We start from the raw sequence: 19,810 nt of genomic DNA, 5'->3' as shown, positions 1-19,810 counted from the left end.
GTTCTCTGCCAGACGGAGAGGTTAAGCACTTTCACAAACATTTCCATGAGTTGGGTCTGCCTCTGCTTAGACGTGTGCAGGATTTGTGATGTGGGACAGAAACAGCAGGGCAGCAGTGTGGAGATAAAGAAATCTACAGCTGAGCCAGAGAGCTTGTGTGGCTCAGCATGTCCATGCTCCAGACCCTTCCTTTTGGATAGTTCAGTCCATCTCTATAGCCCCTGGCTCTCTCTCACTCTGAGATACAAAAACAGGCAGAGTTCCACGAAATTACCAGTTCCTCCAACATTTTCTGCTCTCCTGCTGCCTGTGTCCTGAGATGGATCGCTACAGAGGTATTGATGTGATCATCAAGGTCACAGAGCATGCAGCAGAATTTGCAGAGGTAGAGGGTGTTTGGCAGCGAAAGCACAAGAAGGATTTGCATTATTAGTGCAAATCATGGAGGGCTTCCTGTACATAAACTGGGAGAATATGCTCCTGATGCACATGCATCAATAATAGCTGATTTTACCCATTTTCTTAGGAAGGCATTTGTGGCTGTAGGGGAGGAAAAAAAAAAAATTACTCTAATACTTTCACCAAATGTATAAAACATATCCAACTGGACAGAGAAATACTTCTTTCACAGAAGCATTCAGGCTAGGAAATCAGCCTTGCACTGAAGGTCTTTGGTCCCATTCTGTCAGAGCAGGGAGATCTAAAGCCGATGCCTCTCCAGAATTTGCTGCCAGAGGAATGTCAGAGCTGATGCCCACTGCTGAGACCTAGGTACTTGCAACAAAACCAGTGCTATGAAAACTTTCTTTATAGGAACATGGGGAATTCCTCAGATCTTGGATTTTTCCTTCTACAATTAAGTGGAGTTCCTCTGGCATTGCTCTAGATGAGAGGAATGCAGACTGGCCCCAGATTGCTCAGGGCTGCAAGTATTGCAAAGCTGCAGGAGAAGCATTAGTGTTTCACTACTGACACTTTTTTTGCCTTTCACATTTAGTTTGAAGAACCATGCCTTGTTAACTCCTCTTACCTGATCCTGTGCAAAACTCCAGCCATTAACCTGCTGTTGCGGAGTGTCCGCATCAAACTGGAATTTATTCTGGATAATCTGAGCTTTGATTTCAACTCATTGCATCCCATGCCCTTCTCTTATGAAGTCAACCCCATCCTAAAACCATTGAATGCTGAAGACCCTGCCAAACCATATCGTCACAAGCCAGGAAGCGTCATCTCTGTGGAGGTAACACAAAAACTAGCTGGAAATAATGTTCCTTGTATGAAGTTGTTTCTAACCTGAGTGTTTTAAATTGGTGTCATGCAGCATCCGAGGTTTTAAAGCATTTGACAGGCTTACAACCTGTCACAGCACATCTACTTTGGCCTATGAGAAATGGTACATAAGAAGAGGGAAAAGAGTGCATCAAAAAGGCCTCTTGAGCCCATAAGTCGTTAAGGGCTTCATAGGGCTTGTGGAAACTTCCGTGCTTTTTTATTTTTAATCCTAATAAACTATTTGTATATGAGATATTAGTACTAAATAAATCCCACGTCTTATTCTTGGCTGCCGGCTTTTTCATAGCTTCTTAAGATTCCTCTAGAAATAACTTAGGAGTAAAAGAATCCTGGCAGTAGGGAAGACCTGTTACTAGGTGGAGGTAGAAAAATCACTCTTTAAAGATGATATGGAAGGGCAGAGTGGCTAGTGTTTTTTCTGTACATGCGAGAAAAAAATCTCCGAGGTATTTCTTTTGTATGGAAAGGTACTTTCCAGTCCAGTACTCATTAAGAAAGTTAATGGCTGCAGCTGGAGATGCACTTTCTCCACTTTTTTCACATATAAGTAAAACCGTGAGGACGTACTAGTCTAGAAATGTCTAGATTGCTGCCATTGGTACTGAATGCATCTTGGAGAAGTAGGGCAATTTGAGAAGACTGAAAGAGAACTAACAAGATGCAAGCTTCCAAAGGGCAAGGAGGTTGATCTACCAACCTGTCAGGATATCCTGACAGAGCTCTGGGCAAAAGCATGAAAATGCTGCTGCAGGATTCAGCTTAGAAAGCATTAAAACATAAAAATGTAATTAACATCAGTCAGCATGGTTTTATTTTAAAAAAAAAAAGTCTTAATCCCCAAAAATTAAAGCAGATATGTGTAGCAGATAAGAACAATAGCATAAATGTGTTACACCTTTGAAAGGCATTGATTGACTCACCTGAGTGCTTAGGTTAACTGACATGAGACCACCTTTTTAAATATACACACATTGTGTGTATGTATATGCATATACACAGAGTGAAGAGTTGAGCTTAGTCGTGCTGTGGCTGAAGAGCCTTAAGAAGACAGGCTATTTATAACTGTACTTATGCAGCATGGTACGGGTCCTAAAGCTATAATCTAAATCATAGGCAAGTGAATTTTTTAGCTTACAAAATGAACTTCTGCAGCCAATTCAGATGCAAGCCTAGTCAGAGAAGAAAAAAGGCTGCTTTCATCCTGTGGTGTTGGTCTCCTCCATCTTCTCTGGAGCCATGGAAATGCAGAGTTGTTTTTTCCCCGATTTGATGTGCAGTTCCACATCTGTTCCAGGGGGAAAATCTAGATCTGGCTATTTCCAAGGATGAAGTTATGGCTATGATTGGGGAAGGAATCTGTGTGGTGAAGACACTAACAAGGAATCATCTCTACTGTGAGCCTCCCTCTGAGCAGCCAGCTCCGCGGCACCGCACGAAGCGGGAGGGCACAGACTTGCTCCCAGAGTTCACGGTAGGGAATTGGCAGTAGTGCAAGAAATCCTGTCATTTGTTGAAGCACAAGCAAGAAGTAGAGGTGGAGGCAGGGAGTGGGATGGGAAGTGGAGGAAAGGCAGAAGCCCTGGTAGGGGACGGGAGGTACCAGGGGTGGCAGAGAGCTGCTCTTGCTCTCAACTCGAATCTTACGTGCCAAACATTGCCTGAAAGCAAATGGTATAGCTGGATTCAGGAGTTGTGCTGTGGGACAGCTTTGCTAGAGAGCTGTATGCCACCTGTACCCATTCTGGAGAAGCCCTGTGGCTTTGCATTGCACTGCTGCACTGAGCTTATGTCGTGGCGCATGCTTTCTTACAGGTACAGATGGGAAACCTGAACTTCCTCCTGGGCCGAGTGCAGTATGACACAGAAAGCCAGCTCACCTTCCCGCTGGAGGCACAGATTGGTTTGGGTGTTGGTGCATCCTTTGTGGCACTGATTGTTCTGGTCATCGTCTTCATATACAGGTAAGAAACTTTTTGGTATTGTATGAGGTCTTTGAGTTCCTCTACAACATTATTCAGTGGATGTGGCCAAGCGTGTATATCTTGGGCCTGAACAAGGTTCCAGTTTTCTTTATTTTGTGCCAAATTCTGAGCCCCTGGTGTTGGATGTGCGAGGCACGTTGCACCTGCTGGTCACAGCCTGCACTGTGGGTCATTCAGAGCCCACACCTAACGGGTGCTCCAAGAGGCACATCTAGTTTACAGAACGCTGTTTGGTATCCTGCAAAGATGTTGAGTAGCAATCACCTCAACACCAATTGCTCTGGAGTCTTCGGCAGCAACACAACAGTTGGCAAGGACAATCCCTGGGCTTGGGCCACTGGGAACAATTCTGCTTCTTATTGCAGGAGGAAGAGCAAACAGGCTCTGAGGGATTACAAGAAAGTTCAAATCCAGCTGGAAAATCTGGAAACAAGTGTTCGGGACAGGTGCAAAAAGGAATTCACAGGTCAGTCACTGAGCTCCTAGGTTCTTTCAGCTTCAGGGAAGCTTGAAGAACCACTCTCAGCCCTACCTCTCTTTCCATTCCTGCATACTTGTTTGGGTAGCTCAGAGCAAGCAATAACTTTGTCCTGTGCCGGTGCATTGAGACATATAGCCAAATTCTTCCATTTTTAATTCTTCTCTTTAATTCAGAGCACAGTGATCTATACAGACCCCTCTGATTCTCCTGTTCATCCTCCAGACTCAGGTGAAGAGCTAAAGGTCAAGACAGCACACTTGGAGAGATCTTAAGGACAGCTAGCCCAGTCTTTGTGTAGGGCAAGTTGAATTACATCCCATGTCCTGGGCCCGCAAACCTTGTACTTCAGCTGCTTACAGCAGTGAGCCCTTGTGTGGGAGACCTGGGGCTCTGAAACTCTGACTTGGACTGTAATCCCCAACTAATGCAGGAAGCAGTGAGGAGCAGGAGATCTCTAACACTCTATCTCTGATGTAGGTAATGCCTGTAACCGCAGATCTGTGCTGAACAGTGGCTTCCTCTTTATAGAACTGGAAGCCAGCCCCTGACTGTAAATGAGAATAACCATCAAAGTCACCTTTTGGTTCCTCCCCAAGGCTGGAAGTTTCCTCATGCAGTTTCTCCTAGTGCCTAGTCTAGTTTTAAATGTTCTAGCAATGGGACCCCAATGTGCCTCTTCCTGACAGGAAACATCCTTCCTCTTCCTCAGTCCCATCCTGCTGGCCCTAGTTCCTGCACTCACCTCATGCTCTGCACCATCAGTTGTGTGATCGTGTAGTGAAGCTCATGGGCATTTCCTTTCCCTCAGACCTGATGACTGAGATGATGGACCTCACAAGTGACCTTGTGGGCACAGGAATCCCCTTCTTAGACTACAAGTCCTATGCAGAGCGCATTTTCTTCCCGGGTCACCGTGAGTCACCACTGCAAAGGGACCTGGACATCCCTGAGTGCCGGCGGCAAACTGTGGAGCAGGGCTTGGTCCAGCTCTCCAACCTGCTCAACAGCAAGCTCTTCCTCACCAAGGTAATGTCCCTCTCTCTGCTCGCAGCCTGCTGTGGGGTCAGGGCCACATCACTGGCAGCTGGTGGCAGGAAGCGGGCAGTGTCTGTTAAAGTTCATTCCTGAACAGCACCCTGCAGCACCACTTCTTCCAAGAGCCAGTAGCTGTGACTGCCTTGTTTTCAGCAGATTCACACACTGGCTTATCTCTCTCCCCACCAGTTCATCCACACTCTAGAAATCCAGCGCACTTTCTCTCCAAGAGACCGGGCCTATGTGGCATCATTGCTCACTGTGTCGCTGCACGGGAAGCTGGAGTACTTCACTGACATCCTCAAAACACTCCTGAATGACCTTGTGGAGCAGTATGTGGCCAAGAACCCCAAACTGATGCTGCGGAGGTGAGTGAGCCAGCCATGGTCCCACTGCTAGCTACCTGAGGGGACAGAGCCTTTCTGCCCAGCTGGCAAGCTCTGAAACTGCTGTGAGTAGCATAATACCATGGCATGGGCTGCAGCTCTAAGACCAGTGTGTGTCCAGACAACATGCATCAAACAGGAGGAAGCAGTAACAATGATACCCCTCTCTCCAGTCGGCAATTGGCAAGGCATATAGCAGGAAAGGTGTGAAAAGAGTAGGAAGCTGGAATTGCCCACCCCAAATTCCTCTTCTTTTGAAGGTGCTGTACATTAACTCTCTCCTTGTGTTCAGGTACTAGGGCTCTGCCAAGTCTGCTAATCTCACTTTGCTGTTTAGAGGTCCCTGAGCTCGCAGTCATGCCATGTTTGGAAGCTAAACTGAAATATCTCCTGTGTTTGGATCCCCATTAGCCTCCTGTCTGGTCCATCCTTCTGATCTGAACAAACTTCCCTTGTCTGAGACCTACCAGAGGCTTCCCTCTGTCCCCTGCTTGCTGCTTGTCTCTCCACTTCTGTAATTTGGTGCCTCCTTCAGGCTGAAAAGTGCCTCAAATAAGTGGTATCAAAAGCATCAACCTTACTGGTCTCTGAAGTCTTTTTTTTTTTTTTTTTCCTTCCCTTCCTCTCCCTTGATCCTGTATCATCATTTAGTGTGCTCTTTTCTCAAGGGGAGTGATCTTTATCTCCAAGTCCCTCCCTGCTCTGCACCTATTCCTGTGACCAACCTCATGCTCTCTTTCAGGACAGAAACAGTGGTAGAGAAGCTGTTAACCAACTGGATGTCCATCTGCCTGTACGCATTTGTGAGGGTGAGCTCTTTGTCCCTTTGTGGTGTAGAGGGGCCAAAAGAGGGGAGACAGCCACAGCTTTGCTTTGTGCCTCGATCGTAGCTGCAAGAGTGCCAGAGTCATCCTGTATTTCAGGGTGGAGAATGAGAGAGCTGGGCTGTTCACTGGGGACGATACCACTCATTGTTTCCAGGATGTCTCGCCAGATCACGGAGGGCTCAGTGTAGCAACTTTATCTTGAGACACGCTGGCCATAGGCCGGTCTGTGCGTGGGGAGGACAGATTCTGATCTAATTCCTTTTCTGGAGAGGGGGTGGCAAGGAGAGCCTCTCAGATCAGTGACACGGAGGCAGAGCAATGCCTTGGTCTTGTGCATCCACCTGGTAGTTGGCCCACGTGCTTTCCCTGTGCATGGAGCAGGAGCTGTCGGCAAAGGCTCTGTCTTTGCCTGCTGTGGCTTAGCTGCTATGTCCTCAGTCCTGCTCCTCCTCTGCTTGGGTGTCCATGTTTCCAAGCCATTGGGCTCTGCTGGGAGGAGCAAGCTGAATTTCTCTCAGGTGAAACTCCTTCCTTTCTGTGCCAGGATTCTGTTGGGGAGCCCCTTTACATGCTGTTTCGAGGAATCAAGCACCAGGTGGACAAAGGGCCAGTCGACTGGGTGACAGGGAAAGCCAAATATACCCTGAATGACAACCGCCTTTTGAGAGAGGACCTGGAGTACCGGACTCTGGTAAGCACCAAATCTTTTGTTCCCTCTGGGCTTTCTGGTGCGACAGGGCTGAATGTCTCTGCTCCCATTATTGAGGCAGAAGTGCAGCATCCTGCCACTGTCTCCTGGGAGCCAGGTTTATCCCAGCAGTGCAACTCCACAGATGAGCAAGAGCTCTGCTAAATCAGACACTTTTGCTCTAGGCTGGTAGGAGCCATCAGCACAGTAATCTGGTGTATGTGCTGTGCTCTGTGCCTAGAAATATGGGGATGAAATTGCTGATGGCACATCAAAACCCCTCCCCAACGCTGTTGAACTGGCTTCCAGCTCTTGACACAAGACTGAGAACATGGTGTTTAATATGTGATGTTTTCTTTTCTGAAACTCTTCCATTGAAAGGACTAGCTGTTAACTTGCCTCAATGCCAACCATCAAAGGTGTAAACATGTCAGATGTAATCTTATCAGCTGAGTAGCTGTGACCTTTTCTTTTCTTTCCCCAGACCTTAAATGCTTTGACACAAGCAGGAGTTGCTGCAGGAGGGGCAGAGGACTCCCAAGGGATTTCTGCAAAAGTACTAGACTGTGACACCATAACACAAGTGAAGGAGAAAATCCTAGATCAGATCTATAAAGGAACGCCATACTGTCACCGACCAGACCCAGACACCCTGGACCTCGGTGAGCAGAACTCCTTGGTGCCAAACCTCAGTGAGGAAGTGGAAGAGTGGTTATTTGCTATGTGTGCACAGCACCCAGGCACGCGTGACGTTTGTCGTTCCTGCTGAGTGTGCAGAGTCACTGACCAAGGATCTTGCACTCTGGCTGGACCCAACAGGGCATGATGCAGGAAAGAGGCTAACAGCAAGAGGCAGGGGTGGGAAAGAAGCAGTTGGGTCCAGCCCTTCCATTTCATGGTGTTCTTTGCCAGACTTGGACTGTGGCAATGGCTTGGGCAAGGGGACACAGGAGGGGAAAAAAAAAAAAAGCGTGGAGAATGTGTAGGAGGTGAGGACGATTTGAGCGTGGTGCTGTAGTCATAGACTGGCCCTTCCTGCCAGTGAAGTCAATGGCAGCATCTCAGTAATGTATGTCAGGGAGGATTTTGCCCACAGTGGTTAATGAAAGGTAGGACTTACATTGTGAGGGAAACCACTCAGTTTTCCATCTTCTTCATTCTTTGGCTGTTGCTGACTAGTGGTGACATTTATAGATGAGCAGGTACTGGGGGAATAGTAGCTAATAAGGACTATGGGTGCCTATTTGTGGTTTGAATCACCTGCTTGAAGAGTCACAATCTGACAGAATTTGTAGGAACTTGGCGAGTGGAACCTGGGAGGCCGGGAAGCCGCCTGTCCCTGTGCTCAGAGGCTGTCCTGTCACTGCAGGACTCAGCAGGGCACTTGCTCAGGTTATGTTGTCTGTGAAACAGCATGGGTACAGGTTGACGAGGATCAGTGTGTGCGTAACAAGGTCAACCAGGCTGAAGTAGAGCAGACTTGAGATGCCTCAAATTAACAGTTTATCTTTTCATTTTCTGTGTTTTAATGGCTGTAGAGTGGAGATCAGGGCTGGCAGGTCATCTGATACTGTCCGATGAGGATGTGACATCTGTCGTTCAAGGAACCTGGAAACGCCTGAACACTCTTCAGCATTACAAGGTCAGAACTCAGTCTACCATTGCCTTGTCTCCCCTCTCATCTTCTACACACTGTTATGCTCTATTTGTGGCTCTGGCTCCTGGTGGATCACTGTCAAAAGGCTGGAGCTTTCTTGCAGCAGCATGTTCAAATTAAGTCAGTGCTGCGGTCTGCACTCTGACTTCAACAAGCACAGCCACCTCCTTAACTCGTACCTGAGCCGTGGGCAGGTGTAGAGCTTGGAAGGAGATGCACAAGTTCATGCCTGGTGGCTGTTGCAATGAAGGCGATGCTGCTGGATCTGTTAATGTTCCAGTCCAAATCAGTTAGCAGGTGATGGCGCGCTGATCTGCGAAGTAGCTTCTAGGAATGGAAAGAAGGGGGTTTTTTAACTACCTTGCACCAATGTGTCGTATCTTGCATCAATATGTCATACATCGCTGCAACATGTTCTGATGTAAATGAGCTCAATCCCTGAGTATTATCATCTTCGTTGTACTTTGTGCATCAGGTTTTTTAATTGGTACAAACAAGATTCTCCCGCCATCAGGAAAGACAGTGATGGTGCCCCAAAATCCCTGTTACTGTCCCTATTTCTAGTAATGGTATAGTCTGTTTTGGTCTACAAGCACTTGCCTGTTGTGCTGATGAGAAACATGCCATTTGTTTTGAATGTTGATTTTTTGCTTGTGTGCAGGTGCCTGATGGAGCAACAGTAGCACTGGTCCCACGCCTGACCAAGCACATCCATCGGGAGAATCAGGATTACATCCCAGGAGAGAGTGAGTTTGATGTCCTGTTCTCATAAAATGATTTTATAGCACTTGCCAGTTAGTGGGACAAGTCTCTTGCCATAGCCCCAGCTTTATGCTGCTATAGAAGGCTGATACATGATTTGGACCCTCATAGGATTGTCAGGAGATTGAAAGCTTGGGCAGGTGAGATGAGAGAAAAGCAGAAGAGCGTAAGAGCAGAGAAAAGCCAGGCTGGGCATGAAAATGTAGGATAAGCACAATTCTCTAGTTCGGACTCTCTAGGTCTGAGCGCAGTTACCTTACTGCCTGGCAGAGCGAACAGCTCCATGGACACTCCTGTGGCACGAGGGACAATAGCCACAGGCTGCAGCTTAACAGTTTCAAATTGGACATGGGAAAAAAACTTCTTCAGCAAAAGGGTGGTGCAGCCCTGGAACAGACCCCTGGGGTGGTGAGGGATCTCTGTCTGGCGAAGTTTCCAAGACCTTGAAGGTTTTGGGTGGACAAAGGCAACCTGCTGTAGTGCTAGCAACAGTTGTACTCTGTGCAGAAGACCGGATAGAGGCCTCCAGAGGTTCCTTCTCATTTGTGTTTCTATCGTACTGTGAAATCTTGCTTCCTTGGGGCTCACCTGGCCAAGCTCTACTGTGAGAGAACTGACGCTCATCTGTAAAGAATTGCTTGTTTTAGAAACACCAATGCTGGAGGATGCAGATGAAGGTGGGATCAAACTTTGGCACCTGGTAAAACCAACAGAAGAGCCAGAGCTTCCCAAGCATCGGCGTGGGAGCTTAAGAGATCGGGAGCGAGCCAAGGCAATCCCGGAGATCTATCTGACACGTCTACTCTCAATGAAGGTGAGAAGAAGCACAGATTGTGCTTGGGATCTCACCTTCCTTCATTTCCCCTGGCAGATTGCAGGGATGTCTATGAAGATGAAGAGCCCCTTTGCCTGGGTTGATGCACGTGCTGGTTGTTTCCCCTCCGATCCCAGCACTGCAGTGCCAAACTTCTACTAATGGGTGAAGTTTTGCAGAGCCTCTAGGAGAGTGAGAAATGGTTTTACCCCCGTGTCCACCCCATGTTTGTCTTTGTGTGTCCCACAGAAAAAAGCAGGTACCCTGTGCTTCGCAGCAGAGTTTCTTTGGCAGCGGTGTCCACTGGGCTGCCATGCCTGCTCACCTTCCACCTCACCCAGGGCCAAGAAGATAGGACTGACCTGTTACCTGCTGCAGCAAAATGATGCTAATAGTACACACCAGCCATGTACAGATTCAGCTGCAGTCATAAATCAGGCATAGCGCATGCTCACATTCTCCTTTTTGCTTTATTCCAGTGTCATTGTTAAAAAAATTGACCCAGGAACTTGTCCCTCTGCTCTGTTCTCAAGAAAGGATCAGTTTTTGGCATCCAGGTTCCCCAGCAATGCCCTGCTTGCAGTAGTACCGATCCTCAAGGGACAGCCCAGGCACTTTGCCAGGCAGTGCCTGTGTTCTTCCCACATTTACTGAACTTCCTCTTGCTGCTGAGCAAACCCCTTCTCCTTGCTCCTGTCCGGCTGAATACAGCTGCTGGCAGCCAGCCGTCCCCCTCCACCAGGCAGTCTCTACGGTTCAGTGCCATTCCATCACGTTGCAAGCTCTCTCCCCTGTAGCAACCCCCTTTACCTGCAGTGGCTCTGAGTACATCTGACTCCCCTCCGCGTTTTGCTTTGTTCATGAGCTTCTCTCTGGCCTCTGTTCCAGAAACCGCTGGGGCCTCCCTTCTCCTCTGCTGCCGCTCCCTGCAGTGGAGGGGAGGTAGCTTTAGACGGTGAGGGGAGGTTGCTGAGCAGAAGAGGGTAACCTCTCATCTGCCTGAAGCCTGGGCTCTCCACTCTCCTCTGCCTGTGCTGACTCTGTCCTGCTCGGTTCTCCACAGGGCACCCTGCAGAAGTTTGTGGATGACTTGTTCCAGGTGATCCTCAGTACCAACCGCCCTGTCCCTCTGGCAGTCAAATACTTCTTTGACCTGTTGGATGAGCAGGCAATGCACTACGGGATCGCAGACCCTGAGACCATCCATATCTGGAAGACAAACAGGTACGGTGTTCCTGTGGGCCCCGGAGGGAGGCACTGCTAAGCTGTCTAGAGGTGATCACTTGCAAAGCGACAGCCACCTTTGCCTACTGAGGAGGAGCAAAATGGGAGTGCAGGGCAGCAGAGCATGGTGTGAAAAGCTGGTTTTGCTGGGAGGGCGAAGCTGGGAGATGCAGTAACGTGCAGAATGTCTTTCAGCACCGTAGCTGCTACCTCTGCTGATACCCTGTTGCGCTTCGCTCTTCTCTGCAGCCTGCCCCTGCGGTTCTGGATCAACATCATCAAGAATCCCCAGTTTGTTTTTGATGTGCAGACGTCAGATAACGTAGATGCTGTGCTCCTGGTCATTGCGCAGACCTTCATGGACTCCTGTACAATAGCTGACCATAAGTTAGGGCGGGTAAGTACAGAGGGAGAAGGGAGCATGGTTGGCACCGATCGTTGAGCAGTGCTGCCCCAGGAAGGCAATAATGTTTACGTAGTACCACTGGGACAGCGGGCCAGGCCCATCCTTGCTCCCATGTGCTACTGGAGCACTGGAGAGTGATGGGGACTCCTGGGAAGAGAGGAGGGAGGACCTGATTTCATTTAGCGTACAGAAGAAGTTGTTGAGGGGTGCTTTTTATTTACAGCTTACAGCTACTTGGGGGACAGAGCTAAACTCTAGCTGGCTGTGGCAGACAGTGTAAGTCACACGATGCATTTTGGGAGATTCAGGCTGGCCATTAGAAAAACTTTTTACCACCACTACTCGCCCTGTGCCAAGGGTGGAACAGTTCTGCACAGGTCACCAGAGATGGGATGGGTGGATCTCTGGAGGATTTCAGGAATCGGCTATGCAAAGCCATAGCCAATGTGATCTCATACTGGTGATCACCCAGCTCAAGTGGAAGGCTGGATTAGGGATCCCAGATGTCCCTTTGCCAACACATCTCATGGTTCCTCAGACTGCATTACTAGAAGGGAGCCTGGTATTTGAAGTGCCTCTCCCTGCGGAGGACAAAAATTCCTGATCCTGAATGAATGACAGAAAATAGCAGTGATGGTGTCACCTGCTAAGGTTTAGTCCACAGCATGATGAAGGAGCTTTTTGTAATCAATTCTGGTTTTGGATGTTCAAGGACTCTCCGATCAATAAGCTGCTCTATGCCCGGGACATTCCTCGCTACAAGCAGATGGTGGAAAGGTAAGCAATGAATGTGAGGAGTCGTAGTTTAAGCAGTAAGAAGGAGGCCAGGAGGAACAATACGCTAATTGCCTGTGTACCACTGTGTAGGTATTATGCGGACATTCGTCAGACCATCTCTGCCAGTGACCAGGAGATGAACTCTGCCCTGGCTGAGCTATCACGGGTAAATAAAATTATTTCAGAAGTCACCTTGGCCCCTCACCTGTGCACCTAAGAGAAAGTTAGTAATGCAAAGAAGGGATATTCCAGCTGAGTGTGCAGTTCTGCTCAGACATGCTGACCGTTCCCAGTGGCTGCTCTGCCTTTGTGGCACCGCTGGGAGGGCGAGAGTCTGCCCAGCTAGCGCTGATGAGGAAAGCGTAGTCAAGGATTCAGGTCAAGGAGTATGTGTGATTTTTCCTTTGCTAGGAACTACTGGTGAATTCCCTTTCCTGTTGCTTCGTGCAACAGGCACATTTCCTAATGAGTTGTGAGGACGCAGAATTTAGAAGAACAATTGTTAGGTGTCTCATGGTTTTGTCTAACTTCCTCTCTTATTCAGAATTACTCAGGTGACCTCAATTCCCTGGTGGCTCTACATGAATTGTACAAATACATCAATAAGTACTACGACCAGGTGAGTGTGTGTTTCCAGCAGGTATGAACATGCCCTTCTCTTTTTACCATCCAACCAAAAAACCTCCAAAAGTTAATAATTAAGAGCAGCCAGACTATTACAACACTGTGTATTGTTTCATTGGCATGTGTAACTTCCATGTCATAAGTTTGCTTTATTCTTATCAAAGAGGGAGGGAGGAAATCACAAAAAAGGACTCAGCTCTAACTTGGAGGCTGTTGGGATTTCATGTATGCTGCTTTTTTTTTTTTTTGACTCCAGTATCCAAATACTCTACTTAAAAATGAAATGCAGTTAGTTCAGATTCATTTACTAAAGATACCATTTTCAGATGAGAAGTTTAGCATTCTTTTTACGCTACAAAGTTTATAAGTTATTAGGATGAATTTAGAATATTTATTTTGTGGTTAATTTGAAATTAATTACTACATACCCACTCTAGTCTTGAGCACACTGGATTCCAGCTTGGGGCTCTCCACTGTGCATAGAGTTGAGCTGGTTGACAGTGTTGTGTGCTGGAGAAAAGCTGCCAGTGAGCTCTGTCTCGTTGCAGATCATTACTGCCTTGGAGGAAGACCCAACAGCACAGAAGATGCAGCTCGGATATAGACTACAACAGATTGCAGCAGCTGTGGAGAATAAAGTCACAGATTTGTGACAGGCGCAGACAGACTGCTCTCCCCTGGCTGAATGGGGACAGTGCTCATCCTAGCTATACACAGGGTGTCCTGCTGCCATTGGAACCAGACTCTCCAAGGAACCCGCGGGTGACATGAACAGGGATGGCCAAGGCAGTACAAAGTACAAGCGTCCTTGCATCTCAGAGAATATTTTTTTACAGTTTTTTTCTTTTTAAAAGCAAAAGAAAACAAAAAACCCCAAACTTTGGTTTTCCTCTGGCAGACTGTCAGGGGGACCACACAGCTCGTTCCTACAGATGTTACGTGAATGTGCCAAGTTTCCAAACAACGTTGAAGAGCCAGGTGACAATGCCGAGCACCACGTCTGCGGAGTCCTCGGCCTTGCACGGACGCCCTTGCCAGTGCTGGGAGACTCCCCTGCTGCAGCCGCTCACTTCAGCGGGGACGCAGGAAGCTTTCCCCGGGCTGACAGCTGTGCTAACCTCTGTCCCTGGCTAGCGAGCACTCCTGCAGTATCCCACCTGAGAAACTTCCTTGCAGCAATGTCCCCACTGGTTCCGGATGTTGGATGTAGAAAGGAGAGCGTCCGACGGCGAAGGTCTCTTGCTCCCAGTGTTCTGGTCTCTGACAGCTCGTGCACAACACCTGCTTGGATGTAACGTGCTCACCAGCATGCGCGCTTGCCCAGGGGGCTACTGTAAATGGACAGCATCCCCTCACCCTTTCCCTCAGGACAAATTCAGCATGTGAGAGTCGCTGCCTGGCTTGCCTCAGTCTCCACTGACCCAGCTCGGGATCTGTCTTCCTGGTTCCTTGTGGTCAGAGGTTGCCCTGCTCTTTGGAAAAGCACAACAAATGCCTTGTGCCACTTGCCCTTCCTCCAGTGTCTAGCTGTTCTGCTGCTCTGAACTGGACTTGTAAATACCCTCAGAAAGTTAATGTATTTAAATGCTAAAGGAGAATGTTTAATTTTGTGGCTTTGAGACAAAGCTTTTTCTTGGAGAAGTATCTCTGTGCACTTCTACTGACAAACGTCTGTCAGCACTGGAGCAAAGTTTTCTCCACTGCTTTGTCTGCAGGGATAACTCATAGATGTCTCCGTTGTCATAACAGCAGCTTGCTTTTCCCCACAGCTCAGTTCGAGGCTTAGCTGTGTGCTCTTCTGTTAGGCTTGCCTCACACCTTACAGTTTCACCTCCCAAACTCTCCTGTTGTGGCACATAGAAGGGTTATTTGGTGAGCTGTGAACTCGAGGAAGCCATGAAGCACAACTGCGCTGTTCCCAAGGAGCATCAGGTGTCCTGCAAACGGGAATGATTCATGTGAGGAAGGAGAGTCTGGAGCAGGCACAAGCACAGTTAGTTGCCAGCTGTCACTGGGCAGCTCCTGGCTGCTCCCTCCTCAGCTCCTGCGCCTTGTGAACAGAGTACTCTGCCCTTCTGGGAGCGAATTCCTAGTTATAAGGGTGCCCTACTTGTTCTCACCCCCCGCTGCTAATTTCACGCTGATGTCCTGCATGCCTGGGGCAGGTAGACAGGTCTGACTCCTCTGTCACCTCCCTGAGGTGGTGATTGTGTGGGCCAGGAGGGACCAGAGCTAAAACAGGGCAGCATCGTGTCCCTACCTCTCTTTACATTGCATAAGCAGTAATTCCAGGCCTATCAGATCAGCCCTGTGGCTTTGTGTGAGTGCTGCGCAGTTGCAAAACTGCTCTCTGAGCAATATAACAACAAGCTAACGCTGGCCTCTCTTCCTGCAAAGCCAGCTCTCTCCTGTGACCCTCTCTCAGCAGTATTCCCAGGTACTCTGTGTGCCCAGAGCACGGCCAACATCCCTGTGCCACCTCCTGCTCCTGTCCTGCTGCCAGACAGAAGGGGGGGCAGAGTTTGCCTCTCTTGCCCCCAGGTTGGCACCAGTTTGGGTCTCACTCCTGCCTGACCACCCATTTCGGTGAGACTTATGGGAACTTAGCATCTCTGAAATCTCTGTCTCGACCAAATCTGATTAAATCAGCCCAAAATAAGCTTGGTGGAGGAAAGGACTGGCAGATGGGAAAAAGCAGATACAATGCCCATTAGTAAGGCCCGTTCCCTTGGGAACTGCAGGAGGCGATTCCTTGGTTTGAGGCAGGCGCAGGTATAGCGGCAGAGTAGCGTTGTCCCCTTGCGCGTTGACGGAGGGACCACCTGCCCCAGGCAGCAAGGCGTAGTTTGTGGCCTCTCCAACTTGCTGAGTGTCTGCCAGGAGCCACAGGCGCTCCGCTGGATTTACGGCTCTGCAGGCTAATGTCTGCCCCTATTTTTGCAGAATTATCTCTGCGCTTTCCCAGAACAGGGTGGCTTGGGGCTTAATTCTGAACCCGCCTCACATTGGCAAAGGGAGGAGGACTTGGTGGCTCTCCTGGAATCGTGGTGACGGGAGTCCGGGTGTTTCTGCTGAGAGCGCAGCCTCTGCCCACGTGGCTGACTTAGGCCGTAGGGTAAGGGGGCTCCACATCCTCTTTGCTTCTCGGTAGTGCTCCTGGATGTTGGAAATGATCTGCTTTCTCTGAGTGTATCTGTGAAAGTCTGCTTTTATTAGAGCAATAATCAAGACTTAAAAATAGAGCTAAACGTAGGTGATTGACTTATTTAACATCTTGAGCTTGTCCGTGCATAGCTGGACAGGAGGCACTGCCCAGCGCGGGCGCAGTGAGGGTGGAAAGCTGGTAGTGCCCATCTCTTCCCATCCGACTGTCCTTGGTGTTCTAGATACCGGCATCCTCCTCCCCTGCGGACACGCACTGAAGGCCCCTCGCTGGGAGCGACTTGGGTGTTTAGGCATGGCCCCTCTTCTCTCCGTCCATGCCCCTCTCCTGTGGCAAAATCCGTTACTACGACAGGGTTCTGTTGCCATTTAAATTTGCACAAAACAGGTTTTATTATGAAATTCCCTATTGCAGGGAAGACTTATTTATTTATTTCTCACGGTCCTTCCAAGTTTCTTCCAGTCTCTGCCTGATGCCATGACCAGCTCGTCAGACACTCTGGAGAGGGACGTTCCTTCTCAAGGACGGAGAATCCTCTCTGGATGTTCCTGTTTTCTTACAGGTAGCAAGTTCTGTGGGCACCAGCTGAGAGTGCCCTGCCACAGCGCCCGTTCCCCTTCTGCAAGACACAAGTGCAGCAAGGGGACGTCGCTGCTTTAATCGTATTCTCCGAAAGGTGATGTTCTCGAATGGCAGGCATTAAGATTTATTTAGTACTGCAGTCAGAGAAAGAAACTTGCTTCCACTGTGGTCTGGATGAAACGCCGAGAGCTGATCAGTATTAAGATAAATATCCGTTAGTGTATTTGAATGTCTCTCCTGTTGGCACGCCTAAGAGCAGGTGGCACCCACGTGATGTAGATGCGAGAGTGCTTGCTTTCATCTGGTGGCAAATCTAGGCTGTACCTGGAAGCTGCTTTTTTTTTTTGGGTAGAAAAGATGGCTAATTTTTTTTTTTTTTTTAAATGAAACTAGAGGGTTCTCAGATGCTGCTGCCTCAGTGGAATGCCATTTCTTTTTCAGGGTGTGCCCCAGTTGCAGCGAGATGCTGCTTTTTTGGTGCCTTTCTTGTCGGGATGATTCTTCTGGTTTCCAGAACACCCAGCACGTTTGCTCTAATAGTCTTTCTCCCGGTCCTCTGTCCTGGTGACTCTGCCCTCTCCCAGCCTTGTGACTTGGTGTCTGTCTGTCTGTTACGGTATGGCCTGACCTGCATTTATGCCCTGCCACACCTTGAGTTCTGCTCAGAGCACCTGAGGTACTGTCTTTCTCAAATTGGAATTAATAATTAATATAAAAGCTTGAAAAAATCTGAATTTTGTTACATAGTGTAATAACTGTTTGTAGATACTGTTCTGAGATGTAGGAATCTATTGGTGATATAAGAGGTTTTGTCTGTAAATAATCAGTTTAGAGTCCAAATGATTTTAATAAAGAGAATTCTTACACAATAATTCAATAAATTTTAATATACAACCTCTGTGTCATGCTTGGGTTGCATGATGATGCAATCTATTCGCCTCTTTTTCCTCTAAAGTGGAAACTCTATTCCTGAGCACCAGGACCCAGGAGCTGCGCCAGGAGCCTGGGGCTTTTCCCTCCTGCCCCCTCCGTAGTCTGTGAGATACCGGCTGCGTTTCTTCCATATAACCTTGTGCCACCTTCTGCTGATGGCTCTTACATCTTCCAGAGCTCCGCCACCTTCCCTGCCCACAGGAGCGGGAGCCTCCCTTCGCGGAGGAGCCGGAGCGGGGCTGCAGCTGCGAGGGCTGGGCGCGGGGCAGAGCTCTGGCTCTGGTGCTCCACAGTGGGGTTGCTGAACGTACAGCTCGCGTTGATGGCTGTTGTCTACCAGTGCGAGGCAGGAACCAGTATTCCTAAATTAGCAAAACAACTTAATTCTTAAACTAATTGCCCAGTTCTTCCCAGACATAAAGCTGGCTCCTGGCCCATCTATCCTGCCTTTCCCTCCACCCCCAGCTTCCTTTCCTAGCAGAGTTTTGGATACAGTCTGCTTCTCCCCCCTTATCTATGTAATGTCACTGCTTTAGGCCCTCCTTTCCCTACATGTGTGTGTGTTCCTGCTGGCCTTTTAGGGGTCACAAATCACTTGTCCCCCCGGGCAGCGCTCAGCACCCAGCCGGGTGCAGCCTCTGCCCCCTCCCTTGTTATTTTTAGCGCGGGGCAGGCAGGTGAGAGGAGAGGGGCGCAGGCAAGGGGAGAACCGCTGCGGGGGGCCCCGACCCCGCTTTGGCAGCCTGGATCTGCAGCAGAGCTACTGCTAGGCAGCGTTAACCCTTTGCTTCGAGGCTGGGGCTTGTTCTCTGCGGTCTCGGGGAGGAAACCTGAGCTGTACGACACCAGGGCCCCAGCGAGGGGGAGGCCAGGGCATGCCCAGCTCTGGTGCAAGGCTGCGGCATGTGGCAGCAGCAAAAAAATAAATGTGATTTTTTTTTTTTTTTTTTTTTTTACTGTGTGCAGCCATTTGCTCCTCAGTGTCGTGTGGGTGCTGGGCTGCTGGGGGCCCACCTTGGTGGGGCAGGGCTGCTGGGCGAGCGGGGCTGCAGGGAGGATGCTGCTGTCGTGGTTGCTCTCCACGAAAAGGGAAGGGGGGAAGCATAGGGCTGTGTGGTGACCAGCACCACGCTGCGATTGTGTTCGGCCGCGGGCGGGCATTGCTGGGGGAGGCTGAGGTGCCTCAGGTCAGGCAGCATGGCACAGGGGTGGGCTTGGGGAGCTTGTCCCCTCTGCTAGGCACAGGCTGGGGATGGCTGTGCCAGGCAGGATGCGGTGCCGCAGCAGCGAGGCTGGGCCACGAGCCCTGCCGACACGCGGCTGGGAGCAGTGGGAAGTGCCAGGCAGCCCCATGGTGTCTGGGTCTGGGGATGGTGGAGCAGAGGGGAAGGATTTCTCTGTTTCCATCTCAGCAGAGCTGTGAATTTCCCTCTATAAATAGTTGTTGTGGAGACTGTGGAGCTGCAGCAGGCTGACAGACCTGCTGCCAGGGAAGCCGGGAGAGGCCAGCAGTAAAGTGAATGCACCGCAGCTGTCCTAGGTCTCTTGCTATCCCGAAGCCAAGGTTGTTCCCAGAAGCGGTGCTGTGATCTGATACCCTGGCCTGCTCCTCACCACGTCCATCCAGCGATGCAGAAGAGTTTGGACTGCTCACGGACACCCCTCCCGGGCGGCGCAGGCTAAAAAGAGAGCAGGACCAGCTGGTATCTCACTTTGGGGAGCTCCAGAATGAGCCAGATGACAAATGGAGCAGCGTGCCCTGCCTGCGAGCTGCTGCACGGTAAGTCTGCGCAGGGCCCCTGGGGCTCGGCACGCCAACGGGGCTGCTTTTCTGCTGCATGTTGCGACTTGCAGGGGTGCTGCGCTCAGCAAGGGCTTGCCAGGTCTGTGTTCATGCAGAAGGTGAAGGTGTGCGTTGCTCTGGTGAGCTCTGCGACTCCAGAGGTCCAGGCATTATAAGGCGTGACTGGTGGTGGGCAGCTCCTTACGCCGTTCCGTGCAGGTCAGGTGGAGTTGTCCAGGCCAGAGGCGAAGCACTGCTCCCTGCCCGTGGCTCTCGCAGACCAGGCAGGACCAGTATGTTTTTGGGCTGAAGTTCTCTGACCTGGTCCGGGCCTGCAGCAAGCCAGTAGGTTCTGCACAATGTCGCTTTGAATGACAAAAGCAAAACAACGGT

General features: G+C 49.7%; 1 protein-coding gene across 2 annotated transcripts in view; it reads left to right on the top strand.

Annotated features, from left to right (window-relative positions):
• The window catches only part of PLXNB1 (plexin B1), a 41,956-nt gene extending 24,361 nt beyond the window's left edge, over window positions 1-17,595 (top strand). For both annotated transcript variants that reach the window (XM_050904530.1, XM_050904529.1), the window contains 18 exons: window positions 998-1,240; window positions 2,588-2,764; window positions 3,106-3,254; window positions 3,641-3,741; window positions 4,565-4,782; window positions 4,981-5,159; window positions 5,920-5,986; window positions 6,549-6,695; window positions 7,177-7,354; window positions 8,231-8,334; window positions 9,011-9,095; window positions 9,759-9,925; window positions 10,989-11,149; window positions 11,399-11,546; window positions 12,268-12,332; window positions 12,423-12,498; window positions 12,877-12,951; window positions 13,505-17,595. In XM_050904530.1, coding sequence (XP_050760487.1) covers window positions 998-1,240; window positions 2,588-2,764; window positions 3,106-3,254; window positions 3,641-3,741; window positions 4,565-4,782; window positions 4,981-5,159; window positions 5,920-5,986; window positions 6,549-6,695; window positions 7,177-7,354; window positions 8,231-8,334; window positions 9,011-9,095; window positions 9,759-9,925; window positions 10,989-11,149; window positions 11,399-11,546; window positions 12,268-12,332; window positions 12,423-12,498; window positions 12,877-12,951; window positions 13,505-13,609 — 2,445 coding nt within the window. In that variant the 3' untranslated portion in view covers window positions 13,610-17,595. The remainder of the gene's footprint in view (window positions 1-997; window positions 1,241-2,587; window positions 2,765-3,105; window positions 3,255-3,640; window positions 3,742-4,564; window positions 4,783-4,980; window positions 5,160-5,919; window positions 5,987-6,548; window positions 6,696-7,176; window positions 7,355-8,230; window positions 8,335-9,010; window positions 9,096-9,758; window positions 9,926-10,988; window positions 11,150-11,398; window positions 11,547-12,267; window positions 12,333-12,422; window positions 12,499-12,876; window positions 12,952-13,504) is intronic.
• The last annotated feature ends 2,215 nt before the right edge of the window (window positions 17,596-19,810 follow it).

Source organism: Gymnogyps californianus, chromosome 13 (genome assembly GCF_018139145.2).
Source record: "Gymnogyps californianus isolate 813 chromosome 13, ASM1813914v2, whole genome shotgun sequence".
In the NCBI taxonomy this organism is placed as follows: domain Eukaryota; kingdom Metazoa; phylum Chordata; class Aves; order Accipitriformes; family Cathartidae; genus Gymnogyps; species Gymnogyps californianus.
The sequence above is the reverse complement of the archived record's forward strand: the minus strand, read 5'-3'. Positions and strand labels throughout refer to the sequence as shown.